This window comes from Ambystoma mexicanum, chromosome 14 (assembly GCF_040938575.1).
Source record: "Ambystoma mexicanum isolate Mex_15411 chromosome 14, UKY_AmexF1_1, whole genome shotgun sequence".
In the NCBI taxonomy this organism is placed as follows: Eukaryota; Metazoa; Chordata; class Amphibia; order Caudata; family Ambystomatidae; genus Ambystoma; species Ambystoma mexicanum.
The window spans coordinates 171,593,793-171,617,951 of NC_090940.1; the positions used below are offsets into that span (position 1 = coordinate 171,593,793).

General features: G+C 46.9%; 1 protein-coding gene across 2 annotated transcripts in view; it reads right to left on the reverse strand.

Annotated features, from left to right (window-relative positions):
- The window catches only part of ITPKA (inositol-trisphosphate 3-kinase A), a 716,275-nt gene that overhangs the window by 359,261 nt on the left and 332,855 nt on the right, over nucleotides 1-24,159 (reverse strand). For both annotated transcript variants that reach the window (XM_069638830.1, XM_069638829.1), the window contains exon 3: nucleotides 7,749-7,962. In XM_069638830.1, coding sequence (XP_069494931.1) covers nucleotides 7,749-7,962 — 214 coding nt within the window. The remainder of the gene's footprint in view (nucleotides 1-7,748; nucleotides 7,963-24,159) is intronic.

The following is a 24,159-nucleotide window of genomic DNA, read 5'->3' on the forward strand; positions in this document are numbered from 1 at the left end:
ACAAACAGGAATGTCCTTGCATTGATGTAGTTCAACTATTTTATCCTAACTATGTGCCCTGACTATCCCCCACCCCCTCCCGCCACCAACTCCCCAGCACAATATCCTCCCTGCCCCTCCCACCACCAACTCCCTAGCACACTATCCCCCCTCCACCCTCCCACCACCAACTCCCCAGCACACTATCTGCCCTCACGTTCCCACCACCAACTTCTCGGCATGGCCACTCATAGCAGCTGGTGTCCCAGTGTCATTCACTGTCAGGCCTCTTCCCTCCCCCCCTGCCAGCCCCAGGTGATGTTGGGCGCATTAATCACTGTGACTGTCATCATGACGTGCCCTGCTGTGAACCCTCTGTGAGTGTGGTGAAGGTGGATGGGATGGACTCTGCCACAAGATTCCACTGCCGCGGCATCTCGTTGCCCTGCCATATGGCTTCTGCTAGGGCAGAGACTCCCTCTGTCATTTCACGGACACGTTGCACACAGAATGTTAGGGCGGACGTGTTTGCACTGATCTCAGCCCTGTTCCGCACCATCTGTAACACTACCCTGCGGGTTCGCCCCCTGAATACAGTCCCTGATGGGCTGCAGGTGTGCAGAGGGCATCCTATCCTTCCATCTCATGCTGCCTGCACTCCATCACATCCAGTCTTTGCAGCAGCACGCTGCTAGATGCACTACAGTGTCTGGGAGGGGCTAGCCAGGACTGCGGGCGGTGAGCCATAGCTTGGGGTGTCCGCGTCCGGCTCAGGTGTCATCATGCGCTGGCGCCACTGAAGGCTCCCTGGGGATTGATGATGATGGCGGCGCTGAGGGTTCCCTGGGGATTGATGGCGCTGGCGGCACGGAGTGCTACCTGGGGATTGATGGCCTTCAGCAAGTGGTGACTCTGTGCTGCTGTTCCCCTGTGGCTCTTCAGTTTCTGTGGCAGCAGGTGTTGCCTCTGTCTCTGTGGCTATGGTTACTGGGGTTGGGGCAGGGCCTGTGTGGTCACCTGTAAGCCTGGTCTTGCTGGGTGCAGACATTGCACCACAGTCTGTGCGCCTAGGCGTGGATTGTGTGCGCCTATATGGGGTGTTGGTGGCAGACTCTGAGGGTCTTGAAGTACCACTGCCTTATGGGTTGGCAGCCTCCTCCTCCTCCTCTGTAGTCTCTAGCGATGTGTGAGTGTCTGTAGGGGACATAGAGAAAGATGTCAGGTATGGTTCCCCCATGTGTTTTGGCATGCAAGCCACAATTGCTATGGTACGAGTGTGAACACACACATATGGGCAAATGGGTATGGTTGGCCATGGGAGGATACATGTGAGGCCACCGTCATGGTGTAGCATGAAGTAAAAGGTGTGTGGCCCATGGCCTGTTGCTCATTGACCTGTGTTTGGGTAGGGCAATGTGTCCATGCTGGGGCAAATGTGGTCCGATATGCATGCGTGGGGTCCTTCATGGCCCAGCATCCCCTTCCCGGGTGGCAGTGACATGGTGGGGTTGGGGGGTGGCTTGTTCCATGGCACCGTCATGGCTCTATGGGGCACTCATGTGCATTCAACAGTAGTGCACAGTGATTGGCAGGCTGGGAACATGTCTGTGTGTGGGACGTGTTCTTCCCTGTGGCTTGTCTGCCATGCCCTCATGGGGCAGTCCTACTGGGTCCACTATATACTGGGGCAACTGCTGCATGGTGCCATGGTTGCTCATGTACCTCAATCCTGCTGGCACAGGGTGCGCCATTAGGGGAGAGGTGCGACAGTAGGGGGAAGGTGCTGCTGTGACACTCAGGGGTGCGTTGGTGCCCTGCCCGATGGCTGCTTTGGGGGTGACTGATGTGCCGTCCCGTCACTGCCCTGTCGATATGCCCAGCTTCGGGGTCTGCTGACTTGTGTCCCTGTCCACTGGGGCTTCTTTTACTGGGTTGTCATTTGTGGATGCATTGGGGGGTGAGGTGTTTCACTCACCTCCTGCCTCCTGGCTCCTGCCTCTGCACTGCCGACTCCTACCCCTCAAGGTCAAGCACCATACTGCATTTCTTCTCCCATGCAGTGAGGACCTGTGGCTTGGCAGTGCCTCCTCCTGTCGCCAGGAATTCCCGGCCGTGTTGGGACAGCAGTCATGGTTGGACTGGCCCATACACTTGTCTCGGGCACCAATATAAAAGTGGCCCATCGTTGCAAATGGCTAATCATTCCTTTTGTGACCGAGTGTTTTAGTAGTACCCAACTGGGAGTTCATTGATAAAATGTGATGCAAATTGTGCATGTTAAAGAATATTTATTCAGCAACACTGATCAAAACTATTAGCCGCATAGTGAATAACTCATTAAACTGGGCCACATTGGCCAAATAAGTGGCCCACTTAGACCAAAAAAACTGCCCCACATCAGCATTTATGGTTCGACCATGGGCCTATTGCACCATAGGCTAGTCCAAGCTTTTTCCGACAGTCCTCACCATCACGGGGTACACTGGCAACTGCTGTGATGTTCTGGGCGATGTTGTGCCATATTGCTCTCCATCGCTGCCCACTAGTCTTTCTTTGCCTGGATCCATACAGCTCCTCACAGTGGGCCACTACCTCATCTGTGAGGACCACAAGCTCACGCTCGCTAAATTTGGGCTTTCTGAGGTGATGTTCGGCCCCCTTGCCTCCTAGCCTCTCCTGGGACATTTTGGATGCTTTGCAGGGCTAGATGGCTGCACTGAGTGGAGATATTTGATGGATTGTGTTTTTCAAAATGGCTGCTGCGATGCTTCCTTTTCCGGCAGTGATGCAATTTCCGCCGGCGCTAATAGCGCTGGGTTCACCGGTGGTAACGCTATTATCGCTGCTTACTTGGTGGTAGCCCTTATTCCGGCAGGCACTAATAGTGTTACTGCCAGAGTCGGGGGCACGTTCATGCCAGTTTGTGATGCAGCGCTAATTCCACCGCACAACGCAGTTGTAACTCTATTAGTGCCTGGTGGTAATTGCGCTGCATTACCGCCAGACTTGTGATGAGGCCCTTATTAAAGAAGGTCATTTCAGAAATGCATACAATACGTGGTATAGTGTGGTCAGAAAAGTCACAGGAAGGGCCTTATATGTGGGAGGTGAAAGGCATTGTGAAATGAAGGCGAGAGGCTCAAGATACAGTTTTAGGTATGAGGCCTGTGTGGAGGAAGTCACTGAAAATGATAATGGAGGCCATAGGTATAGTTCGTCACAAAACGGCAGTGCAGGAAGTCAATGAGGATTGATCCGGCCCATATGGCGTGGAAGATGGGGGATTGAGATGAGACACTACGGTAATGTGCAGGATGGAGGGAGAGGGAACTGGGAGAGAAGAGACAGCAAGATGGGGGAAAAGGCGGCAAGTTAGTGTTCATCAGAGCCAGGCAGGGGCAGGAGAAGACATATCAGGGGGCGCACTCTGCGTAAGTGATAAGCCAGCAATGTGGGGCCCTGTGGGGAGGCACATAGGAGGCATCAAGTCCACTGGAGGGAGGGGAGAAATGCCTTACTGGCTTTTGTGCGCACTGGGCGAATCCACAGGTAGTGGTTGGTGACGGGCATGCAGCAGGTTGGAGTCCCTCCGACCCCTCCGGGACCCAGACAGGCCCAGAAAGGAAGGACCCAAGCCCTTATGAGGGGGTCGGCGTCACCTGCCGTCTCCAGGGCCAAGGGCAATTTTTTCTTTTCTTCAGCCAATCACACAACCTTCCTGGAGCTGAAAGGTGCTCAAGGAAGGCACTGAGGGCCAGCGGCCATGTTGTAGATGCCCGGCCGATCAGGACATCCAGCAGGCTCCACGTGGTCGTGTGGGCTCGGGGGGAAGATGTAGTTGGCCCAGAGCAGGAATAGCAAAAGTGTGTTAAGAGACATTGGGCATCATTATAACTCGCCCGGTATGGAAACAACGGTGGCGGTAAACCCGCCGCCACTGTTGTTTCCATGACAGGCGATTACAACTCCTGCAGGCGGAGGCGTCAAACCACGTCAGGCCTGGCGGGTTTAACACCGCCCGCCTGCAGGCGGACGAGGAAACACCGGCACCATCACGAGATGGTGCCAGTGTTTCCATGATCCCCATCCCCATTGAGTCCTATGGGACTCAATGGGAATGGGGATTAACACCATTCCGCCTCCGGAATTCCCGGGACACCGGGGTTGTAATGCCCCGGTAATTCCAGGAGTCACAGAGGCGGAATGGTAATACGAGTCCGGCAGTAACCAGGTGGTTTTACCGCCTCGGTTACCGCCGGACTCGTAATGAGGCCCATTGATTTAGAGAAGAAATCCTGGTGAAAGGAACACACCAGGCAAGTGAATATTTGGGGGAGAGATACCTGGCAGAGAAGTAGACCAGGGCATCTACGTAACCCAAAAAGGGGATTTCTGGCAGGAGAGTATACCAGGCAATCCACTCAAAGTTTATAGCAAGATACCTGGCTGGGGAGTATACCAGGGGATCTGAAGAGTCTACTAGAGGAGTCCTGGCAGGGGAGCATACCAGGAGGTCCATCAAAGTTGTATAAAGAAACTTACTTAGTTTACAAAGCACATGGTAAAAGAGTATATCAAACAGCTCTCTACCATCTAGAGCTCTTCGCTCCTCTACCTCTAACGCCCTCCGGGTCAATCATTTTTCAAAGAAACGAGCTGGGGTTGATCTCTAGCTTCGGCTGGGGCCTCACTCTGGAACAGCCTCCCTGCCAATCTAAAACTTGAGGAAAAGCATCTGCGGTTCTGGAAGAACCTCAAGACCTTCCTCTTTGCTTTCTTCTTCACTCCCTCTATCCCCTGCTGATCTGCTCTCTCTTGGCTCTGTGCACCTGGCCGCCCTCTGTCCCTTGGGCCCAGGTACCCGCTCACCCTGCCAACCTCCTGCACTGCCTTCTGGTCACTTCTTGCACTGGGGACTGTATCTGTACCCTTACAGCCCCCCACCCCCACATTTATCTTATTTTTCTGCACTTACCAGACTTACCCAGTCTGCTGCCTTAAACACAGCACTTGCCACTTGCTGGTTGCACTAACACTGTTTATTGCCCCCATTTTCTATTTATTTTTTATTTATTATTATTTATCTGCTCTCCTCTGCTCCGCACTTTCCACTCTCCCCCTTCCATGCACTTTTTCCCTTTTCCCATTCCCATGAACTTGCGCTTTCTCAATGTCACTGGGCCTAGTAAGATCATTGTTGTTGATGTGTTGTGTTTTCCCCTGTTCCCCTCCCTTGCCTAGTTGCTCTACGAGCGCAATACAAATACAATATCATATCACGTTATAACACAATTTTGCCATCCTCAAGGAATTATTGTATAAAAGAGACACCTTTGTCATCCTGAAAGAATTATTATTTGAAAGAGACACTTTTGCCATCCTGAAAGAATTATTATTTGAATGAGACACTTTTGCCATCCTAAAGGAATTGTTGCTTGGTAGAGACACTTTTGGCATTCTACCTAAATCTAGGGGAAGGGAAGTTCTGCTTGGAGAAGATTGTTTCTGTTGGATGTATTTCTTTGTTTTGTTTATGAACACTTTTGCCAAGTATAAGTGTAAGATATTTCCTTGCACCCTTAGTTTAACATTTCTAGTGTGAGGGTCAGATTAGTATGTTTTGGACACAACAACAGTTTTCTAAGTTTTAACGACTTGACCCAGACTGATCTTTAGTTTTAATTTCCTAGGTAGGGAATCTCTCGTTAGGTTACGGATGGAGAGGCCTTCATTCAACCCTTATGTTTTAATAAAGATGTCTGATATTGAGAATATTACAACTTTGTGTCCGCCTCTCATATCGTACTCCTCAGAGTACCAAGTGAACAGATGAGTAACATCGCTCTATGGAGTATTTATGTGATCATTGTGAAATTATAATATAGAAGTCAAACATGTTGAACAATTATATGCAGGGGAGACCTCCCTCATACCCCCATACCCTCCTTATCTAATGTATTACTCTAAACCACCCACCAAATATAATTACGGCAAAATCACCCAAAAAAGTTTTGGCATTCTTGCATTCTGTATTTTTGTAGATGCAGTAAATGTTTGATACCCTCTGGGGGAAACCCCTACAGAGAATCCTAGAAGAAGAATTGTATTGAGGCACCTGGAAGCAAGATCATAGTGGGGATAATTTCAGAGGGACACCTTGGAGCAAAAACAACACAGTTCCAAGTTACAGCGGGACACACAGGAGCAAACTTGGGAACCATTGGAATAAATCCCAGTGGGATGGTGAGTGAAGAATCTGTTCTTAGATATTTAGACACCTGGAGTTGTGAATATTAGCAGACCCACACCTGGACGGATCTCTAAACTCTAGCCTGGGCCGCATCTAGATAAAAGTGTGAATGTTGGCAGGACCACACCTGGATGAAGTCCTAAACATTGGCCCGCGCAGCGTCTAGATGGGAATGTAAGGGCCAACAAGTGCCACACTGAGACAGAACTGTGAATGTTAGCATGGTAAAGGTCAGGTAACCCACTAACCAATATAAGCTCAAACTCTGCATACTTATCTCACTCAAAAAACTCACACAACCATCTCTCGCACAACAAGCCGCATGCACTTCACAACACTGCAACAACACATAAGCCGGAACAACAGCACACACGGACTGACTCCGATCCGATACCCGCACCAAAGCTCAGCACCCGGTGTATACTGAGCTGAAGCTGCCAACAGAACACCACTCCTCTCACTATCCTACTCCCTCCTTCACCTTACTAACCCATCCCACCTTTATCATTTACAGATCTGCCTGAGCGCCTGGGGACCAATTCCGTTGGTGACGGTGCGCGGTACAAATACCTTTAACATTTAACATTTAACATATTTGGAAGGGTCCTGTCTCCCACATGGAGCTGACGGCATTCATAAGTGACAGTGTTAAAACATTGAAGAATGTTTGCCCATAGATGGAATGCGGTGATGTGGATAGTCCCCATAGCGTCGTGATAGTTTGTAAAATCTCCTAAAGCCTGTTGTGCACCTTACTTTCCAATAGTGAACTTCAATAGAATGCTAGTTGGGCCAGATGTCTAATGGTGGCTTTACTGGTATTTAAACCTTCCAGACAGTATTGGCAAAATGCATTGGGTGCCCGGCTGTCCCACGGGACTACGAGTGGTGGTAGTGTGGTGTACTTCCCGCAGGACTCCATGGGGTTTTGGTGGATTTACTGCAAGGCGTATTTCCACTATGGTAAATCTGCCAGGTTTTGGAGGAAAAGTGTAGTGTTTACTTCCAGCTTTTTGCCGGAGGGGAATCCACCACTTTTCCTCAAAACTCAGAATTCGGCGATGCAGTAAAAACTGTGGTAATTCCACTACTGCCCAGGAAAGTGGCGGTAACATAATTACTGCCCCTTTTTACTGCACCACTGAACTCACAATGAGGCCCTAAATACTGTGGCATTTTAGGCTACTGCATGCAGTAGGAGTCATTCATTTTAGAGTGACTGTATTGCCAGATAAATACCAAAATATTCTTAATGAGGGCCATCAACATGATATTTTAACCCCTTTCCCTTTGGGTGTTATGTTATGTTATGTTAAAGGTTCTTATACCGCACACTGTTGCCACCAGCGCGGTTTCTTAACCCAAGTAGCATGACACTGTTTTTAATCTGTACTCTTCCACAGGTAACCACAGTCATAACAACAGGTAGAAATTCTAGAATTATTTTGTGAGAGACCTAAAGTTCCTCTGCTGCCCAAGTCAAACATACACAGAACATATACATGAGAATGGTCCGCACCTGACACCCATTTTACAGTCCATGACACACGGCTCGTCGAAGTTAGTGAGCAGGTCATCCAGTTGAATGTGACTCTCGCCGTCTCTCTCCACCACGCCGTGATACGCAGGCACGCAGCTGCTAAGGGTGTCCTTCATCAGCAGCTCAAAGCATTGCTTCTCGTTCTCCGACAGACGCTTCAGAATGGTGCCGCTGGCCGCCGCCTTGAAGCTGCCTGCAAAGGCACAGAAAGGACGGTTAGCCATGTTCAGGTAAGTGTTCCGTCTCAAAACAGTCGGCAGCAGAAATAATTCTGTCTGGCACCCATCCAACAGTTCAATATTATTGATACATATATGCGGCCAGATTACAGAAACGTTCACTGGAGTAAGTGCAATTGTGCATGGTATTAGCACTAGGGCACTGTGTGCCTAGCCGAAAAAACGTTTGGTCAATGTTACAAAACCTTTGCACTATTACAAGTTCAATTTTGAATCGTATTGGCACTAGGACAATACTGCCCTAGTGCAACAAATATATACTTTCAATGCATTTTTGCACCAGGGCAAAGAAGTGCTAATACCATTCTGTACTAGGACTAGGGGGAACTTTGCCCTGACAACCAAATGCACAGGGATGGCATTTGGGGGTCGCCAGGGGTCACAGCCGCGAGCCCTATGGTCCCCCTTACTCCCCCTGTATTTTTATTTTTCTTAAATGGCCACACCTGAGCTCTGGCGTAGCAGGGGCCTGTACAGCCACTATGGTGCAGTGTGCCCCGCCACACCAGGTCTGGGGGGTCCCCAGCCCAGTCCTCACCCATCAGGGTGATAGTTGGGCCGGGGCTTGTAGCGCAAGAAGGGAGTGCTCAGTTGTGGTTGGAGCCGTATCACATGCCACGTTCTCCTCCGGCTTCCTCGCGGCTCATATAAAGGAACTAGGAATTCTCCCAGCTTCCTGGTCCTAGTTTGTGAGCAGCACGGAGGAGCCGAGGGTGGCCTGGAGTGACAGGCCAAAGCTGGAAAAACATGTGATGTGCATTTTGCATGTGTGAAGTGCATGTCAGATGTATGTATGTGCTGTGGGTCAGTAAGTGGTGGGTGAATGAGAAGAAATGTGATAGTGTGTGTGTTTCAATGTTCTGGGTGGTTGTGTGCCTGTGTAGAGAATGCAGTGAGAGTGGATGTAAGAGAAGGTGTATGAGTGAGTGACTGGTGGGTGAATGAGTATGAATATGATAGGGTGTGTTTGAATGTTCTGAGTCGGTGGGTGGGTGAGTGGGTGGGGTGTGTGCCTGTGTAGAGAATGCAGTGAGAGTGGATGTAAGAGAAGGTGTATGAGTGAGTGACTGGTGGGTGAATGAGTATGAATATGATAGGGTGTGTTTGAATGTTCTGAGTTGGTGGGTGGGTGAGTGGGTGGGTTGTGTGCCTGTGTAGAGTATGCAGTGAGAGTGGATGTAAGAGAAGGTGTATGAGTGAGTGACTGGTGGGTGAATGAGTATGAATATGATAGGGTGTGTTTGAATGTTCTGAGTTGGTGGGTGGGTGAGTGGGTGGGGTGTGTGCCTGTGAAGAGAATGCAGTGAGAGTGGATGTAAGAGAAGGTGTATGAGTGAGTGACTGGTGGGTGAATGAGTATGAATATGATAGGGTGTGTTTGAATGTTCTGAGTTGGTGGGTGGGTGAGTGGGTGGGTTGTGTGCCTGTGTAGAGAATGCAGTGAGAGTGGATGTAAGAGAAGGTGTATGAGTGAGTGACTGGTGGGTGAATGAGTATGAATATGATAGGGTGTGTTTGAATGTTCTGAGTCGGTGGGTGGGTGAGTGGGTGGGGTGTGTGCCTGTGTAGAGAATGCAGTGAGAGTGGATGTAAGAGAAGGTGTATGAGTGAGTGACTGGTGGGTGAATGAGTATGAATATGATAGGGTGTGTTTGAATGTTCTGAGTTGGTGGGTGGGTGAGTGGGTGGGTTGTGTGCCTGTGTAGAGTATGCAGTGAGAGTGGATGTAAGAGAAGGTGTATGAGTGAGTGACTGGTGGGTGAATGAGTATGAATATGATAGGGTGTGTTTGAATGTTCTGAGTTGGTGGGTGGGTGAGTGGGTGGGGTGTGTGCCTGTGAAGAGAATGCAGTGAGAGTGGATGTAAGAGAAGGTGTATGAGTGAGTGACTGGTGGGTGAATGAGTATGAATATGATAGGGTGTGTTTGAATGTTCTGAGTTGGTGGGTGGGTGAGTGGGTGGGTTGTGTGCCTGTGTAGAGAATGCAGTGAGAGTGGATGTAAGAGAAGGTGTATGAGTGAGTGACTAGTGGGTGAATGCGTATGAATATGATAGGGTGTGTTTGAATGTTCTGAGTCGGTGGGTGGGTGAGTAGGTGGGTTGTGTGCCTGTGTAGAGAATGCAGTGAGAGTGGATGTAAGAGAAGGTGTATGAGTGAGTGACTGGTGGGTGAATGAGTATGAATATGATAGGGTGTGTTTGAATGTTCTGAGTCGGTGGGTGGGTGAGTGGGTGGGGTGTGTGCCTGTGTAGAGAATGAAGTGAGAGTGGATGTAAGAGAAGGTGTATGAGTGAGTGACTGGTGGGTTAATGAGTATGAATGTGATCATGTGTGTCACTGTTCTGGATGGGTGGGCACACACCTGTGTGGTGAATGCAATGTGAATGAATGTAAGAGATGTATGGGTGGGCGAAAGGGGATGCCTGTGCATGCTGTAAGAAAGGCATGGTATCAAACAGTGAAGACAGACACAAGTGATCCCAGTTCAAGGGTGTTTATTGAACTTCAATGGGTTGGTTGAACGCCTAAGTAAGCCTAAATCTAAGGATTGGAGTAAGCTACGACCATCAAATAATAATCACGCAATCCTAGAAGAGACTTTGTCAAAATAAAAGGGCCTATTCTAATAAACGTATTGCCAATCCTTACTTCTAAATACAAATGGTGTGGGACAATAATGTTTGCAAAATGATGAGTGTTCAAGAAATAATATTTCAGGATAGTTGAGCAGTTGGCTTATCTTTCCCACGTTTTCAGCACGGGGCAAGGCAGCACATTTGAGCTTCGCACACATTCTGGCTTATCTGCCACAAGGATACAGTTCAAAGCATAGGTAACAGTGCCTTCCACCAAAGCCTTTTTCTTACTCTTACTGCAGAGGGCTTGTCGTAACAAACAAGAACCACATTTCCTTTCTTATCAGGATTTTCACATTCATACATTTTCGCTTCCAGTGTTCATCATGGGTCTCTCTCCTTCGGGCTCGTACCCCTTTTTACAACATTGTTCACAATTGGTCTCCCTCGATCGTGCTCAGACCATGTATTCTCACATTCTACTTTTTCCTCTTTATATCAAAAATCGCAGACTTAAGAATGTGAGATGGGTTTTGCTTAAACCGTCGCAGGACCATTTAGATTCACTTCACACAATGTTCTTACAAATCTTCCATTTTCGTTTCTGCCACTTCTTGGCTGGATACCTTACAAAGACCTTCGATTAAGCACACCCGCGCTGCCGGACCACCCTATTAATTTATTTCGCACTTTCATGGTTTTGCATTAAAGTTAAAACATCCATCAGCAATTAAGCTTTACTTCCGTCTTTCTTCATATGCGTTATTTCTTCGCTCTTGTGTTCCTCATAGAATGTTACCGCTTGCAACCTTGACTTCAACACAGATCAGTCTTGCTTCAAACTCCCCAACTCACAGGCTGTGTTGGTTTCTCTGGCACTGCTTTGATCCTGGAGCCACAGACGGTATCACAGCAGCTGTAGCTCCTCCATGACTTGCTCAGTCATGCAAGAGGGCCGCGGGTACCTTTGACACACAATGCGGAACTCTTTAGTCTGTTTCCCTGGCCTTAGATTCTCCAATATGAAGGTTTCTGAAAAACAACGGTTTCTCAGTGGAAAGGTCAAGTGTATCCCCACCCTTGCTTTCCCTTCTCGGTTTGACACCTTTCTACCCTCGTTCAGCTGCTGTCTGGAAAACACTATACATTCATGTGCTTTGCCTCGCTCAGAGTGTGCTCTCCTGCTCCGCCTTTTATCCATGTGTGGAAGCTTAATGGGAGTCAGGTGTGAGTTGTTAACCATAATTGCCTAACTCTGCCTGACCACAGTATTGGAACATGTCAGGTGTAATGCTCGGGTGTGAGTCTGTTTTCTCCCAGAGCGGGCTGTCCATGAGAAAGTGTTTGCGTAGGAAAAGCGGGGGTGGGGGGTAAAGTTCCTAAATATCTTACCTGCTAGAATTGAGAAAACAGGTTACAGGGGGAGGAATACCGTGTCTCGCCATCCGGCATCCCACTCCCACACCCCAAAGACCCCACACCCAAGTGATCCTCCCGTACTGGTGCACCTCCAGGGTCTGGATCCAAAGGCGAGGGTCGTGCCCTGGTCACCTGACAGAGAGACCCCCGGGGACTAGCGGGTGAGACACCTTCTGGTTACTCACAGTGCCTAGAACATTTTGGGCACATCCTTTATTGTCTTTGCATGTTTTACTGGTATTGTCATGCAAAACTAAGTTCATGTGTGTCATTACCTGGCTAGACTGGCATTTTGGTACATCCACTGCTTACTGTGTCATGACATTTATCACTCGGCATCTTTGATAAAGCAAGCATGATAAGTAGTATTATCTTGCTAGACAGACGCTTTGGTGTAGCGGCCTGTATATTTCTTACTGTAGCATGACTTTTTATTAACTTAGCATCTATGATGAAGCCAGGATGATCAGTGTTCTTATAGGTCTAGACTGACTTACATTGGAACCAGTTTGGACATGTTTTCTTATTGTGAAATGTCACTTTTAATGGACAAACCAATGGGAGTATTTTCTCACATAGGAAGTACTGGCATATATTAGCAGAGCCAGCTTTGTGCCTAGTGCCAGTAATGATACTATAATAAATATCTCAAAGCGAACATGAGTATGTTCTCATATGGGAATACCAGCATATGTTGGTGGAGCAAGCATACATTTTTTTTATACTGGCAAATATTGAAGGGACTAGCATGACAATGCATTGGGAAATGTGCTTGTGCACTTTTGGTGACTTGCATCTATTGTACATTTTTTCCATGTGTTACCATACACCACACAAAACCGATTGCAAACTGTCTGGCCTTTTATCCAACTTTTCACAGAAAGTGGGCTGTGCAGTGCACCATTTTCACCCCTTAGTCAAAACATTTTCTCATGGGAGGGGGAAGAATCCCCCTGACTCGCTCAAACCTGTTTTCGTTAGTTCGGGCCCCCTCACTATGTTCCGTCACAGTCGCATAATTGTGGCAAACATGTACACCCTCCAATAAAACAACTCACCAGCCACCACTGGTGGCTGGTATATTTTGGGACCAGGCACCACCCCCTTCTTTCTATGCTCGGTGGAACATTTAAGCTTTGATTATCGAACAAATGTACTTCTTTCACTTGGAGTAGTTCATGCCCCAGCAGCGGCATAATCATCAGGGACTTTGCGCACATGTGGTGGTCTGGGCCGGGCCGGGGTGTGGCATGCTTTGTTGAGGAGCTTGGGTGGGGGGGCTAAGCATTGCTTGCAGGGGGCCCCCCATATATTGCGCTACGCCACTGATTGAGCTCTGTTCACCTTGAACGCATTCAAGTGTGATGTGAATGGTTGAGAAGGGCCGCAAACTCGACCAGGACCCTGCTGTGGTGCAACACTGTTTAAGAAAATAAGAGCTTGGCACAAAGTCTCAGATGTGAGAGAGCCATGTAGTGACACACCCCTCCCCACTCAAACTCCTTCTTGAAAAGGGCTTTGTGGAAGCTTCATTCACGGGCCGGTCCTGGGGGGGTCATTGAATAACGCATCTCGCACATAAAGCTTTGAAAATCATAGATGGATTGAGCCCCACTCTTGAGGGAAGTGCAGCGCCCTCCTCCCTACACCTCACTCATTAAAAAAGACTGAAGAAGAGTCATGTATCAAAGACTAGCACATTGAGGTGTTGTGTTTGGCTCTGGGATGTGGGGGTCAACATGTGGTTGCTTTTCACATAACTTAAAGATAAATGCACACGGAGACAGATGGCCTCAGCTTACATCTGCACAATAGGTTTCTTCTATCGTGGCGGTAGCTGACTCATAGATACATTTATAACCAGGGAATTTTGTTGATAATAAATCCTGGTCAATTATTACATTTTCAGGCCTTGCTCGTGCAGCATTTTACTCCTCGGTAAACAGACAGCCCATTCCTCGCAAAGGCCAGTGCTTTTTCGGCTTGTTTTACACATAAATGCCACAGATCACGATTACGTCTGTGTCCATTGATCTATAGATATTTCATCTATAGATCAAAGGAATTCTACCTTTCCTCATCTTTCCCCAGAGACTCAATGTTACCTGGGCTCGGGTTCGCTCTCGGTTTGACTATTGTATTAGCCTCCTCTTTAATCTACCTTCATCCACTCTACGACCACTCCAGCTAATTCAGAATAGGGCAGCAGGATTTATCCTTGGCCTCAATCCCAGGGACTGCATCTCTCCTGCCCTACAAAGTCTTCACTGGCTTCCGGTCGCAGCACAGATTAAATTCAAATCCCTCTGCATCATCCACAAGGCTGTCTGGGGCCGGGGACCAGTCTATCTGCAACTCTTTCAGACTAAATATTCCCCCTCTAGACACCTGTGTTCCTCTGGCACCAACTCCTTGTGTAAAGCGGTTTGCTAAACAGAGGGCAGGTGGTCGATCGCTTTCGTCAGCGGACTCCCTTCTGTGGAACAGCCTCCCGCTCCCTCTTTGTCTTGGGCAGGACCTCCTTAAGTTCCGGAAAAGCCTCAAGACCTCCCTCTTTACCTCTTCCTTCCCTCCCTCTCTCCCCAGCTAATCACACAGTAGCTGATTGGGGTGCAGGGCCCTTCTGCATCCTCTGGGCCTTGGCCTCCTACATTTTACCATCTCTGCTGCTGCCTATCTCCTGCACTTGCCTCGGCTCACCCTCCACCACTGGGGGTTGCACTTACCTTTCTTCATAGCACTTCAACTCCCGCTCTCCATGAGCACCACAGCACCTACCCCATAACCCTTTCCCCCTGCACATGAATGTTCTGAACACTCACAGGGCATAGTAGGTTCGTTTTCCCCTCCCCATTGTCTCTTCTTATATTGTTGTATTTAATTATTTAACATCATTGTAATTACATTGTCTATCATCCCATGTCCCCTCCCTGTTGCCCTGTGGGCGCTTTTAAACAGTATTTACTTCCTGTACAAGCGCCTAACAAGTGAACAATAAATAAATACACTAGCTGTAACCTGCATTAGAGATTTCGGTTACCCTGTTACAAGTACTGCATTATGTATGTTTTACATATAGGCCCCACGTCAAATCTGGAAAATGACCTTCCCCAAATGTGTGATCGTGGACAAATCACGCCTCCTTCTGTGCCTCGGTTTTTATATCTGGCTGAAATGAGAGTGCCTGGAAACACAGGTGTTAGATGTATCTGAAGGTCATGTGCCATCACTACCCGTGATGTCCTTCAGGGTGGGGGTCAAATGACATCACTTCCTGTGATGTCATCAGAGATCAAGGGTCATGTGATGTCACTTGCACTTCTCCTGGCATTTTGGCAAAATGATGTCCCTGGTCACGTTGTAATGTGGATAGTGAAATGTTTGTTCCAGACATCTGTGTTCAGCCTGTAGGACCCAGATTTGAACCCTGTGCTTCCGAGGTCGATCAATTTGGACACAAATAGCACCTATCAAAGAGCTTAGAATAATTAGGAATCCAGTGTGGAGTGCCATTTAAAATTCGGAAAATGTGATCTCCCCTTTAACCTTTTTGAAGACATTAACATATTATAAAGAGAAAGGGCCTAATTCACAAAGCGTTTTTCAATGGGGTTTTGCCATTATGAAACGCTTCTGTGAATTAAGCCCAAAGAGTTGAAAATTACAGACTCTTGCTTCCATAGGGTCCCAGAAAAATCAGCATGGAAATCATACAGTGCAGGGGCAGGCGGGTCATTTGCTGGGCCATCGCCATTTTTCTGGTGACAGGTTTTATTTCGAAAAACCTGTTCCATAATATTGTATCCCATCCATCGAAAAACACTTGTTTAGGTAAAATTGTAAATCATTATTGCATATAATAAATGCAGTGAAGAAGAAACCGATGCTGAGTGGAAAGAAGTTACCGTGCAGTGTTCAAATTACAACCTAAATACATATATAAAGGGAGATAAAAGAGAGCGGTGAGAGATGTAAAAATAAAGTTGGAAGCAGAGTGATGAAAAGGAGTAGCGCCAGTTTTTATTTTCGGCTATTGGGTGGTGCTTAAGTGCCACCTATAAGCAGAAATTATTGCATTGGAGTATATGTAGGAAGGAAATGGGATTTAAGGAGAGATTCATAGCTTGCGGGTGCTGTTTGGTTGTTTACCCACCCATTGACTGTGCAGCACCATTCTAATTCGTATGGACATTTCCACACACTACCTGCCCTTCCTCGGCCAAAACACCTCCTACTAGGATCTCTGGGCTAGCTGTATCATGCAGTAACATCAAACCGTGTGCTACATAAGGTGTGCTAGTGTAATTACAAATCAGTATTCAGCCTCTTGATTTAAAAACAGTACCTTTGTCCTGCCATATGTACCTTGAAATTAAGTTCTGTTAAAAGCAAGAATTGCCAAAGCCAACAGTCCTGACTTGTGTAAAGGTATTAGATAGGCATTTGCCAGACACTGGCATCATATGTCCAGGTACCCACACCATGTTCCAGCTGTTGCCATCTCATGGACAGGTAGCACTATTATGGCAGTGCCTGGCAAATGCCTATGCCATGCCTACACAAAAGACAAAACTGTTGGCTTTGCCAATGCTTGATATCATTACTAGAGGGAATGGGGCTACGTCATATAGCCCATCAGCTGCAGCATGTGAGGCACAATCTGGGCTACTCCTTTAGCTGCACTGTTGCCCTGCATGCAAAACCCAGATTCACAACAGCCACACGGTCTATACTTATGTAAGTGTTAGGCGGGTTTCTGATACCAAGACAGGCATTTGGCAACTGACTGCTCCTGGATGGGACCCTGAACTGACTACCCTATAGAGCAATACAGTAATGCTAATTCTAAAATCTTTGCGGTCTATAAATGGTCTTGGTTGATTTCTTTCTGTCAGCCTTTGGGGGAGTGCTTTGCCTCAGAGAATTTCCAACATCAGGACTTTGCGTACCTCAGTTCTTATGAATCCTTTCTTGATTTGTGCAATTTCATCCTGTGGTAAGTCTAATTTCAGCAAACTAGTGTATTCATAGACCCTGGCTATTACTCATCAGTGCCTCTCCAACTCAGTACCGCCCTACCTTTCGCAAGGACTCTCCAACCCCACTCGCTCAAGGCCCACTCGCTCTTGCAACAGCCTCAAGCTCCCCGTGCCCAGATTCAAATGAACAAGAATCGGTGGCTCCAGCTTCCCTGCCAAAGCCACCCAGCTCTGGAACTCCATGCCACCTGCACTCAGATCAGAACCATCCTACAAGTCCTTCAGAGAGAACCTTAAGACCTTGCTATTTAACTCATTAGCATCCTATGTCTCTACCATACTGTCTTGATATTCTTCTTACTGTCATTTACCGCTTTGTTGATACTGTTCACTCATGTAACCAGTGCCCAGATGCCTGCGGGCTTGAGTGTGCTTTACAAAAGATGAATGAATGAATAAATAAATAAATAAATAGAAAAGGCGCACAAGCAACAGGTACACGGATTAAGAAGAGAAGTAGCAAGAAAGGACTTCTCCAGTACAATCTAATACATTCACCAATCTATGCCACCAATTGTAGCATGTCACTTGTGTGGCACATGTTTGGTTTGCCCGTATACTAACAAACACACACAGCTTGATGCTGGTCTCTCTGCGCCATCGTCTAGTTTTATAAAACAGCAACTCTGAAATGGTGGTAATATACATTGAAACAACAACTCGAAAATTAAGAACTCTGTGTCATGCCGCCGAGTTCCTGGCGTCTATGGAGCCGCTGGCGACGCGGAACTTAGTCCCGTCCGCCAGCAGCTTTCTGTCACGCCCCCTATTTCCTGGTTTCACTTTCCTTCTGTTCTCATTGGTTGAGCGCTCCGCGGCCAGGTGTTTTAACCAGCCGCATCCGGGTCACGGACGCGTCGCAAAGCTTCCGGTTTCGTCCCGTTAGCCCTGAGTTGCTTGCTCGCTGTTGCTCTCTACCTTGGTTACTCGTTTTCCGCCGGTTGGGTCCTCGCGCCCAGTCCGGCTCCCTTACCGCTCATCCTTCGTTCCTCTGCTGTTTCTGCCTGCCCTTCTCTCGCTCCCTTTGCTTTGCTTCACTCGCCCGCATCCTCTGCCCTCCTTCCAACTTGCTTACCCTCCCTCCTTCCCATCTTCACTTACCGCTCTTCTTCCTCTTGACTGTTCCGCTTGCTCCTTCCTTCTGTATCCTTCTTCCTCTCGCTCTGCTCCGTCTCTTCTGCGTACCAGTTCCCTGCTTTGTCCATTGGATTTGCTCTCGCCCACCGCTCGGATAAGTTTTCTGTGACCTTCCCATGTACCAGTCTCCTGCCTGTTCCCCCGGACTGCCTTTGCTTACTGTTTTGTTACCTCCACTTCTTGCCTCCCGTGTACCAGTTCCTCGGACCGCTTACTGGACTGCCTGTGTCCCTGGGGGTTCACTTCCTCGTGTTGCCTCCAGACGCTTTCTACCAGCACTCACCCTACAAGGATTCCTGGTTCCACTCCTCCAAAGCACCCGGCGATAGCACAGGGTTTTTTTGTGCCTTAGGGCTTTTTCCCCTCCTGGTCGTTCCCGGGGGAGGGGCCCCTTGGTCTCCCTTCTTGGGGGGCACGGTGGCTTCCTCCCGGGGTCGTCCCTATCTACATAAAAAAAAGGTGCGATCACGAAGAGAGGAAAAGAAGGGTTCTTGGAAGGAAGAAGAAGGTGAGGAGTTGGGGGAGGGGGAGATCTCGGAATCTACACTGTCGGGCGAAGATATCACCGATCCCGGTGACACTGTGATCGCTGAACACTCAAGATATATACATAATAAAATTATCATGTCTTCTTGGTCGCAGGTTTTTTAGACACAGGAGACACATATATGGTGGTCAGTGTTATGTAAATTCATGGGGGCTAATAAACAAATAAGAGAAGAAATATTGATGAGCAAAGAACTGAAGTGGATTTTCTGAACACGTGCCCACATAAGGGACTGAATGAAGAAGTGGATTGGTGTTAGGTAAGCTAACCCTGCATGGTTTAAGAACCTACACAAGAAAAAGAGGACAGACCACTCGAACAGCAAAGTAAAAGATATACTGCTCCCTAGCAAATGTCTAAAGCTGACCCCATTTTGTTTAATATCCGCTACAGATTAAGAAGACAACCACCTTTAATTGGCTAAAGCAGACGCTGTTGGCCACATGCCAGATGCAGAGAAATAGACATAAAAAAGATTTTCCTCATCAGTGTTGAATTGTTTTATAAATCAAATCAGGGTTTATTTAGAGTTTAACCCTAAAAACGAAATATTACATAGATACAAGATGAATGAATCACTTTGATTATACCACTTTCATCAAAACGCCTTTGCTGATGGAATGAAAAACATCTATAGTATTAGTTAATTTGTGATCAGGCACTATGCATTTGAATGAGTTTTTAATCATGAACTATACACTTTAATTAGAGTGCAAATATCTGCATGCACTTTATCAACAGGAGCTCAATATCAGTTGCCCCATGCACTGTAATACCTTGTTGCATTAGGCATTGTATTTATGATTTATTTCTCAGACTAAGACTTAACTTGGCTCACACTGGAGAAATTTTGGCTCAAAGACACCAGGGTGATAAGACCATAAAGCTCTGCAGGTTTTGCGATCCACCGAACCTACAATCATTGAGACATCTGCTGCTAGAGTGCGAGGGGACCTGGACCGCAAGACGGCAGCTGCTTGGAAGATTCGTCGCTAGAGAGGAGACCCTGTCACAAGACTCTTTTTGGGATAGACTAATCTCCGGTCAGGAAGTTATGCTCACCACGGCAATTGTAAAGGTCTTAGAAAGCTGCTTGATACTCACAAAGTACACCTCAAATGCCGTTAGTGGGTGAGCTTTTTCGACCGACTTCCAAGGTTTATGTTTTTAAAGTTTCTAATGTTCTTTTCTCAGTTGACTTTGTAAAGGTTTTCTTAGGAAAGCCATAAACAAATAAATAATAAAAAAAAAAACATTGTATTTATGATTAGGCATTATGCACCTTAGTGAGTTCTTGATCATGCACTATGCACTTTAATACCTTGTTGCATTAGGCATTATGCACCTTAGTGAGTTCTTGATCATGCACTATGCACTTTAACAAAAGTGAACTATTATCTGCATTATGCACTTCATTATTCCCTGATTATCAGGACGTAACTATTCTATGCTTGTCATGTACATTCCGCACATCAAAATCTGGATGATGTAGTTAGCACCCTAAGGATGATTTGTAATTATGGACTCGTATATATAGTATTTCGATGTGTAGGTCAATTTCTGAAGTATGAACTCAGGCTGTATTCTGTGGCACATTCGGAGTATCAATGGCAAGGTGCATCTTGCTCTGATCCTATAGTGCATAGATGCTCTGACAGCCAATGGCATTGGTCAAATGATGTGAAATTAGAGGAAATATGATGTCATTCATGAGGTATGGGGCACTGTGCATTGTAATGGTATAAGACATGCATTTGCGAAATACTCAATGTACGGTACTATCCAGTGTAAGGCAAGCATTGGAAGAGAATACATTTGAGTTATTTATTTAATTTATTCATTTGTAATGCGCCGCAGCCTGCAGGCACCAGGGCACAGAGAAGAGAAGCAAGACAAAAGAAAAAGTGGAGAGAAGAGGAAAGACAGACAACAGTCATCCAGCATTAATTACTCGAACATGATGGTTTTCAGCCTTTTTCTAAAGCTCAACAAATTGTTTTCAGCACGCAAAACTTTCTGAAGGTTGTTCCATAACGTGGCAGCCTGGACGGCCATTGACCTGCCCATACCTCTAGCTCGTTGACTCCTAAGAACAGACCATGGACGTTATTTAGGGGTTGCCAGAGGTCGCAACTGCGACCTCTGAGGTTTACCTTGCGACCTCTGTGGTCTCCCTTGCGACCTCTATTTTTTTAATGCAAGCTCCTGGGCTGTAGCCAGCACCATGTGGCTCTTTACTTCTGGAGTGGCTGGCTTTCTTGTTCAGGCCTCTTAAAAAAAGAAGAAAAATAAGAACAGGAGTGCCACAAGTCTAACACTTTCAGCACTGACCCTAAACAAGCAAGAATAGGAATACCAAATAATGTGTCTTTCTGGAATTCTATACAATAATTGCTAGACTCATTAAAGGTTTATTTCAGGCACACTTCAGGAAGTGAGTCGCTGATTTAGTCTGTTCTTAAACGCCTCAACTCAGCCTTTCATCCTTCTGAGGTCGATAAATGAGTACCAACACAGGTTGGGAGATACTGGGTGTATATTCTTTCTATATAAAGCGCTTAAGCGTAAGTGCTATATAATAACACATCATTATTATTTGGTCATGGACGTCTGCTTGCATTCACAGTAATTTTGTAATATGGGCCTGTACACACTGATCTTAACGATACATATGGCGATCCATTCTTGTATGAAATGTACATCACATTATAGTGATATCGTAACCATATTTTTCGTAGTCTACAATGCTATGTGATGCCACTTCCTGTTTTGTTAATGGGTGAAAGGTTGTGTTCCATCGCTTCCCGCGATGTCACTTTGGGGTGGGGGTCAAATGACATCACTTCCTGAGATGTCATCAGGGGTCAAGGGTCCTGTGATGTCATGCTACCTGTGGCATTTTGGTGAAATGACGTCCCTGGAACAGACAGTAAAAACCCCTGCTGGATCTAGTGGTTCTCACCGGATGATAAGCCTTAACACATGTTTTCAAGTAACCAGGGGACATATAGGCATTTGTGGACTATTGCCTTAGCTTTGAAGTGGATTTTATCTTTATCCAGTGAAAATGTCTGTGAAAAAGGCTGTCATGGCAAAAAGTCACCAGGAAATGGGAGCGGGGGTTGCAGAGGTGTCCCCTGCTTCCCTTGAACATATGATGGGGCCGGGGGCTGCGGGGGTGTCCACTGCATTCCATGTAAAATGACGGCATCTTCACAACAGCCTTTTCCAGGTGACTTTTTGTCATAGCTGCCTTTTTTCCAGGGACATGTTCACATGGAACCATTCTATCCTGGTTTTACCATGCTCATGCCAATCGGGGAACTGTTCCCTAGCACAATTTTATGCAAAAGGCAGAGGTGTTGCTAGGGGGGGCCTGTGGGGGCTATAACCCTGGCTCTTTGGGTTGTAGACCTGGATAGAAGCTCAGGGGCTACAACCAAAAGGCTGGCTAGCCATGAGTCCCAACATTAGCGTATTCCCAGATCTTTTCCAGACCCAGCAACGCCCCTGGCAACAGGACTGCCAAAGATTACTTGGAGGAATGGACAACACCACTCCAAGATGGTGACTGAATGAGACAGGTTAAAATACCCTGACCAGTGGATGTCTTTGAATTAGAAAAAGGACTTGATGCATGTGCTTTTGAAAAAAATGTGTATAAAAGAAGAATGTGAGTACACATGGTGCGGATATCGTCTGGAGCTCCAATCTTCACAAGGACAGCTGACCTTCACAGAGACCTGGGCATCGAGATGTTGGACGAACATCTAGCAAAGCTGAGTTAGAACTTCTGCCAAGGACTGGATCAGAACCCGAACCCTCTGATCAGATGACTCACTGCCACCACTGCAAATCCCTTCAACCGCTACCCTTCGACCGCTACCCGCAGCCAATCACGGCGAAGACCCTGTGAAACCAGCCCTACTGTGACAAGTCCACACAGACCAATAAGAATTGTAACCCACGACTATACACCCAACCCGAGAAGATGGAGTAATGAGACTCAAGCCTCAGTATCCAAAAATCACCACGGATAGAAGCAAGTTGGGCAAAACGCATCAGTTGGAAGTTTTATTTACACCTTTTTGGATGCATAAAATTAAGCATATTCAAATTGGTGGCTAAGAGAGCCGCGAGTGCCGCGTTATCACTTACGAGGAAGTTACAGAGCGTTCTGTGAGTGCGGAGCCTTTGCAGGTTTTCTTTCTTCTTTTTTGAAAACAGTATTAGTTAATTGTGTTAACAGATCAAAACGGTGATGTGATTAAACCAATGACTGCGCACATGTGCAAACAAGTTAATAAAAATAGCGGATCAATGGTTACGGAGATGCACCCTAACAGGTTACATGTTTGCTATAGGTGCACAACTGAGGTGTATAAATATGTTTCCCAAATGGCAATGCCATCCTTATTCATTTGAATACAGCAAATATAGAAATATGATTCTTTTCAGCTGTTAAGAACTTAGTTGAAGTATATCCAGGTTTTACGCACCACGTGTTTAAGAAGTTGAATGGAAACATTAAGGGTTCATAATAAACTATAGAATACCGTAGAAAGAGGTAAAAACATACGTATTCATATCCCAGATTGGATTTGCTGACACTTCTTGAAAAGCAGAATAGAAGTAGAACGCTCCTCCCTTTTGCAGTTTTCGAAGCCACATGTGCAGCAACTTTCCTAGGCAACCTCCGGTTTCCTAGGTCATGATGGCCCTTTATCTTAAAGAAAGGTCTTCAGCAAGTGATGGTAGTGGGGGAAAGCCTGCCCTGGCCCTCCCCCTACCTCACCAGCAAGTGTTATTCATCTTCTCGGGTGGCATCTTTAGTAACACGAATGCCAAGAGTTTTCTGAACAGACTTACACAAATCAAGCTCCCAAAAATTACAAACATGTTCCCAGGTTTTGCAGTGTTGGGGTTCTTGTGTGAGCGATTACTTGGACATTATTTACTGAAATAATTGGTAATGAACATCTTAAGTGATAGGGTTGGATCACTTGATGTTTACCTTTGCGTGACCCCGCCAGCTCTGCGTAGCCTTTCCATCTATTTCACATATTGCCTGTATTATTGCACTCTGCAGGTTACGGTCTATCAGACCCATGAATGTAAATATCACACGCGCAAGGAAATCCGCGAGGGGATAGGCCGGATCCCAGTAACTACTCGACCAATCCTCCTGCATCACCAGTCACAGTAATCAATGCAAGAGCAAAGCCGGAAACTGTTGACAAGCAGTAGCAACTCCAGATGTGTAACCGCCGCCATGCCCAGCAGGTCTGACATGTTGCTGCAGCGGTACGCCTTTCAGTTGGCAAACACCACCACACAAGCTCGCCATCTAATACACAGGAACCACTGAACCCTCCTATGAGAACCAGCAGGCACCGGCAGCGTGATGACACACTGCATGACCCTCCTTATC